The sequence below is a fragment of the Gopherus evgoodei genome, chromosome 6, assembly GCF_007399415.2.
Source record: "Gopherus evgoodei ecotype Sinaloan lineage chromosome 6, rGopEvg1_v1.p, whole genome shotgun sequence".
NCBI lineage: Eukaryota > Metazoa > Chordata > Testudines > Testudinidae > Gopherus > Gopherus evgoodei.
This window is the reverse complement of record NC_044327.1, coordinates 7,024,448-7,040,883: the sequence shown is the minus strand read 5'-3', so window position 1 is coordinate 7,040,883 and position 16,436 is coordinate 7,024,448. Positions and strand designations below refer to the sequence as shown.

General features: G+C 43.9%; 1 protein-coding gene across 8 annotated transcripts in view; it reads left to right on the top strand.

Moving 5' to 3' along the window:
• Positions 1–16,436, top strand: part of DNAH6 (dynein axonemal heavy chain 6) — a 220,717-nt gene that overhangs the window by 96,367 nt on the left and 107,914 nt on the right. For all 8 annotated transcript variants that reach the window (XM_030566691.1, XM_030566692.1, XM_030566696.1 and 5 more), the window contains 4 exons: positions 2,453–2,600; positions 5,545–5,702; positions 12,519–12,650; positions 14,123–14,294. In XM_030566691.1, the coding sequence (XP_030422551.1) occupies positions 2,453–2,600; positions 5,545–5,702; positions 12,519–12,650; positions 14,123–14,294 (610 nt within the window). The remainder of the gene's footprint in view (positions 1–2,452; positions 2,601–5,544; positions 5,703–12,518; positions 12,651–14,122; positions 14,295–16,436) is intronic.

The window sequence follows — 16,436 nt, the reverse complement described above, 5'->3', positions numbered from 1 at the left end:
TTCTGATGTCCACTAAAATCAAACTTTTCCAGTTTTCAGATTGACAGATTATCCCCCAAATCAGTAGGGGCCTGACCAGAGTGGGGGTGGGGTGCAAGAGGCCCGGTTGGAGAGCGCCTGAAAGGAGCAAGAGCAAGAGGTCTGGCTGGGTGGTGAGGGTGGGGTGACCAGAGAGGGGAGAGGAATCTGCCCTCACTCTCACCCTAACCTTGAGGTGGCGGCCTTACCCCTGTATCCAAGTGACTCTGCTCCTTTCCCACAGACCTCTGTAAGATCACTATCTGCACCCCTGTATCCAAGTGACTCTGCTCCCATTCTACAGGCCTCTCTGAGGTCACTGCCTGAGCCCTGTATCCTGATGGGCCAAACAGTGATTTTAGTGGAAATCATGCTTTTCACCAAAATCAGTATGGTTCTGCCTGTTGTTGCCTAGAATCTTCCCTGAAGTTCTAGAATTGATCTGAAGTGGTTTTCAAAAGTTGTGGCATTACAGACAGACAGAGAAAGGGCACCGAGTTGAATATAGGGCCTACCTTCACTCAGCCAATCAAAGGAATTACATTTAGTATTAATTAAGACAGAGCTGTTAGGAAATTGCATTTGGGATACGGGTTTGGGGATTCCTGAGGTTAGGGGGAGGGGAGGGGAGAGGAGAGGTGATTGGGCAGCTGGTTGGTGGGTGGATTCTTAAGATGCAGAAGCTAAGCGATTGTTTTACTGTCAGTCTTCACCACAGAAGATGGTGGGGACATACCAATCCCAGAACTACTCTTTTCCAGTAACACTGATCATGCACTATTAAAGAATCAGACATCTAAAGAAAAGGGGCTGGAACAAACAGATGAATTAAAAAGCAAAAAGTTACTTGGTCCAGGTGATTTTAACCCAAGAGTTCTGAAGGAATTTAAGAAAAAACTGTCTGAGCAGCTAGCTAAAATATGAAATGTCCCATTAAAATCTCCTACTGTGCTGGATGATTGGAGGGTAGCGAATGTTGCATCTATATTTTTTAAAAGGTGCTTGGAACGATCCAGGGAACTGCAGGCCAACCTTTACTTTTATATCTGCTACATTGTTTAAAACAGTAATTACAAACAGAATTATGACATATTTAGGAAATGATAATACGATAGTGTCTAATCAGCAAGGTTTCTGCAAAGGAAAATTGAGCCTCACTGATCTGCTAGAATTCTCTGAAAGTGCCAAAAACAGTGGATAAAGGAGAACTAGTTGACATAATTTATTTGGTCTTTGACAGTCCCACAGAAGAAGTTGCTAAAGAAAATAAGCAGTCAGGGTTTGAGAGTCGAAGTATTGTCATGGATCATAAACTTGCTACGAGACAGAAACCAAAGAGTGGAAATAAATGGGCAATTTTTGTCATAGCAAAGGGTTAACATCAGGGTGCTTCAAGGTTCCATATTAGGTCCTGTGTTGTTTAATACCTGGTGAAAGGTTAGGTGTCCAGCTTTGCAGATGATGCAGAATTATTTAAATAAGTCAGAACTAGAGAAGACTAAGGAACTTCGTGGGACCTGACCCAGCTCAGTGAATAGGCAACATGATGGCAGAGGAAATTCAGTGTTGACAAATGCAAAGTAATGATCAGTGGAGGGAATAATTTGAACTACCTGTACACCTTGCTGGCTTCTAAATTAACAAACAGTTTAAGTTAGGAGCCTTGGCATCATTTCATACAGCTTAATGAAGAGCTCTGCTCAGTGTGCAGTAGCAGTCAGAAAAGCAAACACGACGTTAGAATCCACAAGAAGGGAAAATGGAAACTAATAAAAATAAAAACTAAACTCTAACTATTGAGAGTTAGAGGGAAACTTTACCTGCAGGCAGGTTATCATATAACCGCATACTGCAAGCACATACTTTCTCTGAAGCAGCTAATACTGATCACCATCAGAGATGAGATACTAAACTAGAGTGATGATGGAGCCTGGTTCGATCTAGTATGGTGATTCCTTTGTGCCTAAGCAGCAATCAGGCTACAGGGAGGGATAGCTTGGTGGTTTGAGCATTGGCCTGTGAAACCCAAGGTTATGAGTTCAATCCTTGAGGAGGCCACTTAGGGGTCTGGGGCAAAATCAGTACTTGGTCCTGCTAGTGAAGGCAGGGGGCTAGACTCAATGATCAGGCTCCATTTCACTTCTATGAGATAGGTCTCTCTTTCTAAAAACCAGTGCAGGAAAGAGCAGTGGCTTCTATAGTCCAAGGATAGATTTCAGGGGTACTCACTCTGCTCTTATGGAGCTAGAGAGGGTCATCGGAGGGAGGCTGAGAGTGGAAGTAGGATCTGGCCCACTGTTCTACTCATTTGATTAATTGCATTATATTATTTGTTGCAGGACTGTGCAGTTTACCAAAGTGATTGCATAATAGAATCATAAAGAGTGTGTATGTGTATAATGAAGTTACTATTACTTATTTTTTGTAATTAAAGTCTGTAGTTGCAAGGGGATTGCTAAACCGAATACAAGAAGAAGCAGGCTATGTTCCTGTTTACCTAAACTTCTCTGCTCAGACATCATCTGCTAGAACACAAGAGATTATCGAGTCCAAATTAGAAAAGAAAAGAAAAAATATTTTAGGTAATGATTTTTAACTATTTATTTGCTTATCTTAATTGCAGTAATGTAAAAAAGTATGTATGGTATTTTAGTTCAAAGTATGATGTTTCTGAGGGCTAACTTCAAGGAAAACTTATTGTTAAATTGGAATAGAACAAGTGAAGCTTCAGTTCTCTCATTAAACGATGTCGTTCTTGCAGTCTTACACTTGAGGGCAATATTGAAGTACAAAAGCTTTAAAATCTGTTAACAGCTGTTATAATATTGAGTAGTGTGAAAAGTTATCATATATAATGATTTATGAGGGGATTCTTGAATGATGCATTTACATTTTCCACACTGAAAACATCTTTTATCAGAGTTAAGTTTGCTCAAGTATATTTCAACAACATCCACACCAACCTCAGTTCAGACCTTTTCCAACCTCAGTTCACAATAACTAAACACAATTATAGACTCTTCCACTCCACAGCAAATTTCCTTTCAGTTTTAAGATTTAACCACCCACAGTGCAAACATCCCCTTCTTTGTAATTGTACTCACATGCACCTCCTGAACTCTGACTTCGGATAGATTAAGATGCATATGTTTACTGCCAAATCTACAATGTATTATTTGTATGTGAACATGAAAAAGTATACGGTCAGAGATCGGGTTGTATGTTTGAGTGTGATTATAGGGAATATGATGTGTACGTTGTGGATTCTTAAATGTAAATAAAATACATGAATATTAAAATTATTTCAGTGTAGAATACAGTGTAGAGGAGTAGGGGATGGAAGGAGGCCATGGAACTAGGGAGCTGGGCAAGGCATTGGGAGCCATGGATCTGGTCTAAGTAGAGAAGTTGGGGTAAGTGTGCAGAAGATGCTAGGGAGTCAGGTAGGAGCCCCAATGCCCAGGCCTGCTCCTGAACCCCCTGGCCCCAAACACCAGCATCCCTGCAATATGATAATTAAGGCTAAGGTTTTGTCGCGGGCAATAAATAAAAATTCATGAAGCCATGACCTGTCTGTGACTTTACTAAAAATACCAAGGGGACAGGGCTAGGTAGAGGGGAGGAAGGGAGTCCCATGGGGTGGATGGGGAAGGACTGACAGGCCAATCCCGCTGCCATGGCAGGGGGCAGAGCCGTGGAGGGCACACATCCCCCACTCTGGAGATGACCACAGCTGCAGGACGGGTGCGCAGCCCCAGCCGCAGTCCCCACCAAGCCCCAGCCGCAGCTGGGGGAGGGGAGTGTACAGCCTTGGGAAGCCGCGAGGTGGGCTCACAGCCTCTACTGCAGCCCCCGGTGGAAGCCGCGAGACTGGGGCTTGAAGTGAGGGGCACAGCCACGGCTCTGGAGCTGGCCACAGCCGGTGGGGGGATGGAACTGCACACGGCCCTGGGACGGCACAAGGGAGGCACACGGTCCCTGATGCAGCCCAGGCCATGAAGCAGGGCCTGGCTACAACCCCTGCTTGCAGGGTCCTGGTTCCAGCCCCAGTTGCAGGGCAGGGGTGCACAGCCCTGGCTTCAGCCCCTGACAGCCAAAGAAGTCAGAGAGGTCCAGTAAAGTCACAGAATCTGTGACTGCTGTGACCTCCATGACTAAATGGTAATGATAATCCTTGGCTGTTGTAATTTCAGTCTGATAGATTCTCCCAGCAAACTGCAAAAGGTTTTTCAGAGAGATGAGCTGGCTCCCTAGTGGAGCTGCAGGTTCTACTTCTCAAGCAACTTTCTCGGCAGCTCTCTCCCTTTCCCTACCCCCATCATGTCCATTATGTGTAATATGGGTTAAGACATGGAGGCAGTAGACTGGGAGGATGGGAGTCATGTAGCCAATGCTGCCTCAGAAGCAGAGCTTGTAGCTCTGTCTGGCCCGTATCCTGTGGATCATCAGACTGTAGACCCGGTCTAATGGATCTAGTTTGATATGTCAGCCTGGGACTTCCAGTGTGGAATGTTTTCATGTTCAAGACAGTGAACTGGCAGGGGCAAGGATGGCTCAGCGGCATCTAGGGTGAAGAGCTACCAAGGGATGAAGCCTTGGAACCAGGGGAAACATGGCAGTGAGCTGTGGAGGCAATGTGTGTGGAAATAAATCCTCCATGAAGATGCAATGCTTCATCGGTCTTCATGGCAAAATATTAAACAGGTTTGTGATGAAGAAGACCAATAACTGTATTTTGAGTTTTCCCAATAAATTACCCTGTGTTGGGCATTTTTTTAGGCTGAAGTCCTGTTTGAAATTTGGTATTTTTGATATTGCGACCTTCTAGGGACCCCAAAAAACCGTTAAGGTCTCTGGAAAAATTTCCAACGAGAGTGATTTAATGTCTTGCAAAGTTCTGCAAAGAAGGCTCTGAAGAGTGTGATGAGTACCTGGAAAAATGAAAGTGTGTTCTCCTTCTTGAAACAGAACATGTTTAAGAATGATTTCTATGAGCAGTTTAAGAATTCACAAAACAATTTAAGTGGGAAACGCAGTGCAACCTTAACTGTGGAGCTGCTAAGGCACCTCCATAGTGTCTTCTCAGCATTTTGGAGCAAGCCTCCAGCCTGGGTCAACAGACTTGGGCTGGTGGGGCTCATGCTAATACTCTAAAAGTGGCTGTAGAGTCAACACTTTGAAGTTGTGCCTGGTAGAGCTGTGCTGCTGTCGCACTTACTGAAGACGCTACCTATGCCAATGGGAGAGCTTCTCTTGTTGGCGTAGGTATTCCACCTCCCTGAGAGGCAGTAGCTGTGTCAAGTGGAGGAGCCCTCCTGGCAACATAGCGCTGTCTACACCACGCATAGGTCAATATAATCATAGGTCAGGGGTGTGAGCGACACAGTTATTCTGCCGTAAATTTGTAATGTAGACCAGGGCTCAGTGTAAATAGCCTAAGACATTATTTTTGCACCTAGAATTTTTATTTCATAAGTGGAAAGTACCAGCACTGATTTGTCTGCCTTTTATATTGTTATTTCTTAGGAGCACCAGGAAACAAAAGAGTTGTTATTTTTGTGGATGATCTAAACATGCCTAAATTGGATCGGTATGGTTCTCAGCCTCCCATTGAGCTACTTCGGCAGTACCAAGATTTTGGAGGTTTCTATGACAGAGAGAAACTATTTTGGAAAGAAATACAGGTCATTCCAGCTTTTAGATTATCTAACTATGCTGTGAATTTGATAAAGTTAATTGTATTCTTTGTGTACGGTTAATATGCTCTAACTCTGCATTGCTTCTAAACATCACTTAGATTTTTTAAAAGTACCTTTGTATTCAGACTCCAAAGTATTGAGGTGTGTGTGTGTGTGTGTGTGTGTGTGTGTGTGTGTGTGTGTGATCCTCCAGAACACTTCCATTTTCATCCCTCTGCATTGCCTGCCAGTTAGCCCCGTTAGCATGGGTACCACGTCTGTCCAAGGAGGACATATTTCCCTCTGAAGCATGTTATCACTGCTCCTTGAGGCAACAACATGAGAACAGTGTGAAGTACCGGCTGCCCCTGTAGCTTTCAAGCTTCTATCAGTTCAGGAAATGAGGGTCTGAGATTTTCTTCTAACAATCCTTGAAGGTGTTTGCATAGGTGTCCGTTTCTGGACTTAGCCCCTCTCTCTAAATAGTGACTCTAATACTAGCCAGTACGTCTTTCTTCTTTCCTTCCTTGCAATATAGTGTACATTCCTCTGCCTTCAGCCACAAGCCAAGAATTTGATGAGAGAGAATTCCATTCTTCAGCTGCCAGAAGCTGACAGTTGGACCTAGGGTTGTTTTTACAATTGTGGGCTAAGTCTTTTGATATGCCTAAACTCCAAATAGACTGAAGAAGGGACTGTCAAAAAGCAATGTTAAAACAAATGTTATTTTAACTTTTTGTGTCAAAAACTGTTTTCAAAAGATGAAGAGGCAGATTCCTTAGCTGAGAAGCTACAAAGGCATCTGCAGCTTCCTGATTCTGGGGTCTTCTCTACAATGGCCCTGGTTCAGGTGTAGAGTGGAGTAGTCTCAGGACTGCTGTACTCTATTCTGATTGGCTTTTGCCTCAAGGGACTGTCCACCATAGAAGTGCTCTATGGCCATACCCCCCTATCATAGAATCATAGAATATCAGGGTTGGAAGGGACCTCAGGAGGTCATCTAGTCCAACCTCCTGCTCAAAGCAGGACCAACCCCAGCTAAATCATCCCAGCCAGGGCTTTGTCAAGCCTATACCTGGCATGTCCCTACATGATGTGTAGTATAGAATTGGCTAGACCGGCTCTACACCTCCTAGATTCCCCCCAAGACATGGAGGATCCTCAGCTGTCACGGCAGGTATTTAGCACCTTACTGATGCTTCAGCAGTGCAAAGGGTCCATATCATAAGCTATAGGAACATGTTATAAGTAGAGCTGTGCAAAGCACAACTGTTTTGATTTGCACAGTGTTTGGCAAATCTTATGAGCAAATTTAGTTTGCAAGGATTTTCTTCCTATATTGTATGCTTTCCTGTGTTAAGGGAGCAGAGATCAAGTTTGATAAGTGACCTTACCTATGGCTTTTCTGCCTCTTGGGTGCTTTCACTTTGCAAGTTTAATGATGTATTATTTTTTCTGGAATACAATATACTATACTCTTCTGCAGAGTATTTTATTCAAAGATTTCATAGCTTTTTACAAGTGAAATGAATTAATTAAGCCTCACAATACATCTGTTGATAAATATTGTTATTGCCACTTTAGATAAGGGAAAACAGAGGAACTCAAAAGTTAAGTGATTTCCCTCTTGCTCCACAGTGAGTTAAGGGCGAGGCTGGAACTAGAATGTAGCAGTTCTGATTTCCAGCTTTCCCCCTTAAGCATAAAGCTATGTTCCATGTCTAATGAAGGAGTGAAGTTTGAAATTCATTTTGAGATATAAAGAGAACCTCATAATTCTTCAGTTGGCTAATCAGGCATTTCTCTTCTCCCCTCCACCTCTCTTGCTTTTTCTAAAATATACTGTTCAGTTTGTCTCTGCCTGAGCAGCTACTCACTATTAGAGTTCATAGAATCATAGAATATTAGGGTTGGAAGAGACATCAGGAGGTCATCTAGTCCAATCCCCTGCTCAAAGCAGGACCACTAAATCATCCCAGCCAGGGCTTTGTCAAACCGGGCCTTAAAATCTCTAAGGATGGAGATTCTACCACCTCCCTAGGTAACCCATTCCAGTTTTTCACCACCCTCCTAGTGAAATAATGTTTCCTAATATCCAACCTAGACCTCCCCCTCTGCAGCTTGAGACCACTGCTTCTTGTTCTGTCATCTGTCACCACTGAGAACAGCCGAGGTCCATCCTCTTTGGAACCCCCCTTCAGGTAGTTGAAGGCTGCTATCATATCCCCTCCCACTCTTCTCTTCTGCAGACTAAATAAGCCCAGTTCCTTCAGCCTCTCCTCATAAATCATGTGCCCCAGCCCCCTAATAATTTTCATTGCCCTCCGCTGGACTCTTTCCAATTTGTCCACATCCCTTCTGAAGTGGGGGGACCAAAACTGGACTCAGTACTCCAGGCGTGGCCTTACCAGTGCCGAATAGAGGGGAATAATCACTTCCCTTGATCCGCTGGCAGTGCTCCTACTAGTACAGCCCAATATGCCGTTAGCCTTCTTGGCAACAAGGGCACACTGCTGACTCATATCCAGCTTCTCATCCACTGTAATCCCCAGCTCCTTTTCTGCAGAAGTCCTGCTCTTAGTTTAGTAACTGAGTCATCATTTGAAACCCAGCATTTATACAGATTATCAAAACATTTCGGAGCAGACTGAACTGTTAAGAAAAATCAGCCAAGACTTTTATGCCATTTTTGACTAGTATATAGATTGAAGTCAAGTGTACAGTTTGTTTGGCTGAATTCTTTCTGGTGTCACAGTCTCACCACCCAACATATGTACTGTTCATAGGATAACAGCAGAAGGTTAGGTTGCCCAGAGTGATTTTGAAACTGGACAACCTTTTACTGTCATTCAGAAATAAATTTCCTTTCTTCTCACATTGTATAGCTTCTGCCAAAGGATTTCAAGTTTAAGCTGTAGTAATGTAGTAGACATACATACAATATAGGGGAAAAGTATGGAATTTAGCTACGACCCCCCTCCCCATATTGAGTAGGGTTCCTAGGTGTCTGTTTTTTTGACTGGGTGTTCTGAGTGAAAGAGACCCTGGCAGCTCCAGTAAGCACCTCTGACCGGGCCGTTAAAAGTCCAGTCAGCGGTGCAATGGGGGATAAGGCAGGCTCCCTGCGGCACTTGGAAGCAGTGACATGTCCCCCGCTCCAGCTTCCAGGCATAGGGGCAACCAGGGGGCTCAGTGTGCTACCCAAGCACCAGCTCTGCAGCTCCCATTGGTCGGGAACCAGTGTCAATGGGAGCTGCAGGAGCAGTGCCTGCGGATGAGGCAGTGCACAGAGTCATCTGGCTGTGTCTCCACTTAGGAGCTGGAGAGGGGACATGCTGCTGCTTCAGGGAGCTGCCTGAGGTAGGCACAGCCAGGAGCCTGCACCCCTGGCTCCCTCCCACGCCCCATCCACCTGCCCTAGCACTGATACCCCCTCGATCCCAGCCTGGAGCCTCCTCCCACATTCCGAACCCCTTATCCTTAGCCCCACCTCAGAGCGCACACCTCCAGCTGGAGCCCTCACACCCTTCCCGCCCATGCCCCAACTCCTGATCTCCTTCACGCCCTCCAAACCCCTCGGTCCCAGCCCAGAGCCTGCTCCTGTACTCCAAATCCATCATCCTCAGTCCCACACCAGAGCCTGCAACCCCAGCTGGAGCCCTCAACCCCCTACCCCAGCCAGAAGCCCCCTCCCGCACCCTGAACCCCTCATTTCTGGCTCCACCCCGGAGGGAGAAACAGTAACAGGAAACTTGGAAATGGCAGAGATTCTTAATGACTTCTTTGTTTCGGTCTTCACTGAGAAGTCTGAAGGAATGCCTAACATAGTGAATGCTTATGGGAAGGGGGTAGGTTTAGAAGATAAAATAAAAAAAGAACAAGTTAAAAATCACTTAGAAAAATTAAATGCCTGCAAGTCACCAGGACCTGATGAAATGCATCCTAGAATACTCAAGGAGCTAATGGAGGAGGTATCTGAGCCTCTAGCTATTATTTTTGGAAAATCATGGGAGATGGGAGAGATTCCAGAAGACTGGAAAAGGGCAAATATAGTGCCCATGTATAAAAAGGGAAATAAAAACAACCCAGGAAACTACAGACCAGTTAGTTTAACTTCTGTGCCGGGGAAGATAATGGAGCAAGTAATTAAGGAAATCATCTGCAAGCACTTGGGAAGTGATAGGGAATAGCCAGCATGGATTTGTAAAGAACAACTCCTGTCAAACCAATCTGATAGCTTTCTTTGATTGGATAACGAATCTTGTGGATAAGGGAGAAGCGGTGGATGTGGTATAGCTAGACTTTAGTAAGGCATTTGATACAGTCTCACATGATATTCTTATCGATAAACTAGGCAAATACAATTTAGATGGAGCTACCATAAAGTGGGTGCATAACTGGCTGGATAACCGTACTCAGAGAGTAGTTATTAATGGCTCCCAATCCTGCTGGAAAGGTATAACAAGTGGGGTTCCGCAGGGGTCTGTTTTGGGACTGGCTCTGTTCAATATCTTCATCAACGACTTAGATGTTGGCATAGAAAGTACGCTTATTAAGTTTGCAGATGATACCAAACTGGGAGGGATTGCAACTGCTTTGGAGGACAGGGTCATAATTCAAAATGATCTGGACAAATTGGAGAAATGGTCTGAGGTAAAGCAGATGAAGTTTAATAAAGACAAATGCAAAGTGCTCCACTTAGGAAGGAACAATCAGTTTCACACATACAGAATGGGAAGAGATTGTCTAGGAAGGAGTACAGCAGAAAGGGATCTAGGGGTTATAGTGGACCACAAGCTAAATATGAGTCAACAGTGTGATGCTGTTGCAAAAAAAAGCAAACATGATTCTGGGATGCATTAAACAGGTGTGTTGTGAGCAAGACACGAGAAGTCATTCTTCCGCTCTACTCTGCGCTGGTTAAGCCTCAACTGGAGTATTGTGCCAGTTCTGGGCACCACCTTTCAAGAAGGATGTGGAGAAATTGGAGAGGGTCCAGAGAAGAGCAACAAGAATGATTAAAGGTCTTGAGAACATGACCTATGAAGGAAGGCTGAAAGAATTGGGTTTGTTTAGTTTGGAAAAGAGAAGACTGAGAGGGGAAATGATAGCAGTTTTCAGGTATCTAAAAGGGTGTCATCAGAAGGAGGGAGAAAACTTGTTCACCTTAGCCTCTAAGGATAGAACAAGAAGCAATGGGCTTAAACTGCAGCAAGGGAGATTTAGGTTGGACATTAGGAAAAAGTTCCTAACTGTCAGGGTGGTTAAATACTGGAATAAATTGCCTAGAAAGGTTGTGGAATCTCCATCTCTGGAGATATTTAAGAGTAGGTTAGATAAATATCTATCAGGGATGGTCTGGACAGTATTTGGTCCTGCCATGAGGGCAGGGGACTGGACTCGATGACCTCTTGATGTCCGTTCCAGTTCTAGAGTCTATGAATCTATTAACCCACATCCCCAGCCCAGAGCCCATATTGCCTCCCACATCCCAACCCCCTGCCTCAGCCCAGAGCCCCTTTCCAGACTCTGAACTCTCAGCCTAGAGCTCCCTCCTGCACTGCAAACCCCTCATCCCCACTTCAACCCAGAGCCCACACCCCCAGCCGGAGCCCTCACCTCCTCCCGCATACCAACCCACTGCCTCAGCCTGGAGCCCCCTCCTGCACCCCCAGCCAGAGCCCTCACCCTGCCCAACTTTCTGAGCCAGCCTGGTGCAAATGAGAAAGTGAGTGAGGGTGCGGGGAGTGAGCAACAGAGGGAGAGGGGGATTGAGTGTGGGGCCTTGGAGAAGGGGCAGGACCTTGGAAAAGGGACGGGGCAGAGTGTGGGGCAAGGGTGTTTTGTGCGAGTAGAATGTTGACAATCCTAGCTGATCGAGTGTGTATCTGTGACACCCTGAGGGAGCATCAGGAAATATCCTGCCACAGAATGCCTCCCAGAGCTCCCTGGGTATGCTGTGAGGAGCGTGGTCTAGTCTAGCCTTTAAGTTTCAGAGGGGTAGCCGTGTTAGTCTGGATCTGTAAAAGCAGCAAAGAGTCCTGTGGCACCTTATAGACTAACAGACGTATTGGAGCATGAGCTTTTGTGGGTGAATACTCACTTCATCGGATGACATGCATCCAATGAAGTGGGTATTCACCCACGAAAGCTCATGCTCCAATACGTCTGTTAGTCTATAAGGTGCCACAGGACTCTTTGCTGCTTCTAGCCTTTAAGTGACTACAGCATACCTCACTTTGCTTCCAGCCATGGCTCTGCCTACTCCCCAGCCTTCTCCACCCCTTTTTCGGTCCATTGCTCCCAGGAGAGAGCAACACAGTAGCAACCCCTGTGCTCTCCTGAGTGCAGGAGCTGAAATTTTGCATGGGCCTCATATGAGCCATGCTATAGGAAGGGAGGTTCCTTATTTTCCCCTGCCCTGTGACTGTGTGGTCAGTTGGGTGCAATCAAAATTTAGCTCACAGTGGGAATGCTATACGATGTGGGACTCAACTGCTGTTTTTAATTTTACTCTTATGTGTGACTGTATGACACAAAATATGGGGAGAGTAGGGAAAGAGGAGTAATGAGCTGGCCAGCACTGACCATGTCTATTCTGGGACATGCTATTGTGCTTGAAGGACTTTCATAAATAAATTATTTTGAATACCAGTAAAAAAAAACAACAAAAACGTGGAGATGAGGGAAAATCACATTTGCTTTGCCAGTAGCTTGCTAAAGCTATGAGTACTAAATGTATAAGTAGCAGCGTTTGCATGATTAAACAAATTACTAAGTATTCTGTTTGATGCAAATTGTGCCTGAATTTCCCCTCTGTAGGATGTAACGATTGCATCAGCTTGTGCACCCCCAGGCGGTGGTCGTAATCCAGTAACTCCACGTTTCATAAGACACTTTGCCATGCTCTGCCTTCCAACACCCTCGGAGCACAGCCTTAAACACATTTTTCAGGTCAGTAGCAACTTCTGCTTGGCCCTAAGGGATCGAAAACATATTCATCTGTGTACTCTGTCATTCCACAATGTGGTCCTGTAGTTAGACAAGAATATGTGTCAAATTGGAACTTTTGCAAATTCTTAAGGCAAATTGAAATGTGTATTTGTAGACTGAGGCTAGGTGCACAAAGAGCCTGATCCAAAGCCCGTTGAAGTCAAGAGGCGTCTTTCCACTGACTTCAGTGAGCTTTGGATCAAGCCCATAGAGCCAGGCAGAAACATATATTTAAAATGATTAGTCATTAACCTTTTAGGTACTTCTATTTCAGTTGTGTTCAGTGTCTTTTTCTTTATTTAAATATAACATTAAATATTTCCTTCTTCTCTTCAGTTTCTGTAAACATATTATTTGAATTTGGCTAAAAATTGTCTAACAGGTGTGCGTTATTCAATAGCTGCCATGCATAATTAAACAAACATAAGGATGGATAAATAGTGATATTTATTATAGTTCTCTGCTTCTAGCTTATTGGGAACACTCTCATAACTTAATATTTTTTCTAGGAGTTTTCCTTGTTATGGGTCTGATCCTGCCACCTTTCTGTCCAAGGACAGTGGGTCTCTGTGTAGTCACTGGTTTCCAGTAACTCAGTCAACACCTTCTTGACAAACAAGTATCAGTACTCTTTTTATTTTGATAGATCAGATGTTGTTCTTTATTTGTTTTTTCATGTACTTGAAGGCGTTGGGGTTTTTTTGATTCAGCAAAATATTTTTTTAAAAGTCACATTTGTTTGGGGTGGTTGATTTAATTTTCCCTCAGTGAATTTCTTTTTTATCCTCCACACTAATTTTAACCCATCACTCAATACTCTATTTTGCATCTCTACCCTCTGGCCAAGGAGATCCTTGGGCCAGCTTCTAAGCTGTGCCTCATAAGAGGACTCTGGAAGTGCAGTAAGGGTAGCTTTTAGGTAATTCTTGTCTGTTCTTGGGTTTGGCGTGGACATCAGCATAAATTAGCATTGTCCCTGGGACTGCTCCAACTTACCGCACCCTTGTGTGGCTCCCAGTATGCTGCCCCGCAGCCTGGAAGAGCCATAGTGAAAAGCACTCTAACTTCTCCCCTTCCCACCCCAGCTAAGCCTACAATACTTGACTGAGTGCCGCTGGGTGTTCTGCACTTTGGAAAATCCAGCCACTTATTGAGGTGTCTAAACCTGGATTGAGGAGTCTAACTTTAGGGTACCCATTATTTTAAGTCTTGGTCAAATTAAAGCCTCTTTTGTGTGTGCGGCTCTGGCTACATTTGTCTTTATGATAAACTTTTCAAATTAAATTCCTTGAAATTATTACAGATTGGAATCACAGCTCATTTGAATAAAAACCAAACTTTTCAGCATGTTCTGACTGCAAAGAAAATGAAAATGTCCCTTATGTTTTGTTCTAAAGTGTCTCTTATTTTTTGTGTTGTTGTTCTGGGTGTAGGCAATCTTAAAGGGCTTTTTGGCTGAATTCTCTCCAGCAGTAAAGCAGACTGCAACAAGCATAGTGGATGCTGCTGTTGAAATATATCGAAGAATGAGCATTGATCTTCTCCCAACACCTGCAAAATCCCATTATGTATTTAATTTACGTGATTTATCAAAGTGTGTGCAAGGTAAAATGTGTTTGGTTTTGACATCGTATTTTTTCTAGTTCCTCTAGTGTAGTTTCAGGTGTCTGTGGTCTTTCTGTCCAGCGAGGATTCTCTAAGCAGTTCACAGTCTCTATCTCAGTATTATATCTTCTGAAATTTATTATTTACTAGGGCAAAGGATATAATTTGCAATAAATAATTTCTTTGTTCAGCCATTTTTTCTGCTTGCAGTATATCTAAGAGCAGATCATGATTTCCTCTAATTTCCACATTATACAGAAAGAGGCAAACCTTGCCCTGGTTCAAAAGGTAGGAGAAATTAATCAGGAGCTGTGTAATTGCTCACAAAGCCTGATTGATTGATTCTAAGGAAGGTGGCTGAGTGAGTGAATGAACTATGTAAGTTCAGATTGCGTATTTTGCATCCAATAGCCCTAAGCAAAATATGCTCATCTGCTGTTGGTGAAAGTGGGAGAAATGGTCCCAGAGTCATTGTAAGTTAGAGTAATTCCTCCTCATGCCCTAAGATACATAACAGTCAATGGAAAGTCCTTGAAAAACACCAGTGTATTAGATAAAAACTCCTGCTGTTGGTGCTACAATAGTACGGCAGGAAACAGAATGGGAGGGGTGGTGCTGGATACAGGAGAGACGCCTGAATCCAGTGATGAAGGCACAGACATCCACTTTACCTTATTTTCCTTTGAGAGAGGAGACTGTTTGGGGAACTCAGTCTTGGTTCTGTCTCCCCCCAGGAAGGCTACCACAATACAGTGATTAGTTCTATTAAGCAGGGTGCCTTGGCGTTGGTCAGTGCTTGTGGAAGTGGCTGGCTGACTGAGGAAGAGCTCTGTATAACTGAAAGGCGTGTCTCTTTCACCAGTGGAAGTTGGTCTAATAAAATATCTTACCTCATCCATCTTGTCTGTCTGAAACCCCTAGTGTCTTTGATGATCTTCTGGAATTTCCTTGTGGCTGGGTATTCCAGAGCCAGGTTGACTTTGATTACTACAAAGAGGACATAGCACTGCCGGATCTGGCTCTTCTCCCCTCTTCAGTCTTCTTACAGAGATGGTGGAGCATGTGTGTTTTCATTTTCTTCCTCTGGATCGCCTGGTTCTCTGCCATGTAGTCTGCACACCTTGTTCTTAGGGTATGAGCATCTCTTCTCTCTCTCTCTCTTTCTCATTGGCCTCCTCTGGCTTAGTGCAGACAGGTGCAGTAGTTTTGCTAGTATCTGTGTCTGGTATCTTTCTTCTCCTCTTCTTCCTTCCAAACTATGTCTCTCTCTCTCTCAAACACAAATGCTGTGCATGTGATTCCTAATTCAGCTGCTACCTCTTTTTCATGGCAGTGTTTTAACCAGTCTACAAGGACATGACAATAAGCCTCATGAAGTCTCTTGCTATCAGGCTTAAGCTGCATATGCCTAATGACATCTGCACGACTTTAAAATTAAGTTACGCATGCTTGTCTTCTGAGCCATGTCCCCAACCTGCCTCAGTTGAGCATGCTCCGGCTTTAGGCATGCACATGCTTTGTTTATCCCTAAAAGCATTTCTTACCATTATGTGCACCACTGCATCCTGTTCGTTCACTTTCCTGTTTACATGCACATCAGTAAGTCTTCAAACATTTACCCCTTCATGTGCAGACTTTGGATGATGGTGTGTGCATCTGGTAGCTGCTTAGAGAGGATAAATGGTGTTCTAGTTTCTCTATTTGTTTCTTCCCCCCCTTTGCATTTTCATGTAGTTGTGTTTCTGTGTTTTGTTTCCCCTATAATTGATTGTGCTGTTTCTAAAGCTAAACAGAAGAAAGTGAAACAGCTCAGAGAAAGGCACGAACGACTGTAAGAAGTATAATTGGATTTACACACTGCACAAGAGATTGTGAGGACTAGGATTATTCAGATTCTAAATGAGAAAAATTAGAGTAAGTTTAATAGACTGTTCACAATTATGAAAGACATAATAAAAAAGGAGTTGTTCTTCCTTTATTACCTGCCCCACAATAAAAGAATGAGCAGACATCTAAAGTCCCTAAAGAAATTGAAGAGTAATAAAACTAATAATACTTAATTTAGCATATGGCCAACCTGTGGAATTAATAGTTGTAGGAATTCTTCACTTAGGGTAGACTGCTATGGCAGGACAGTTTTAT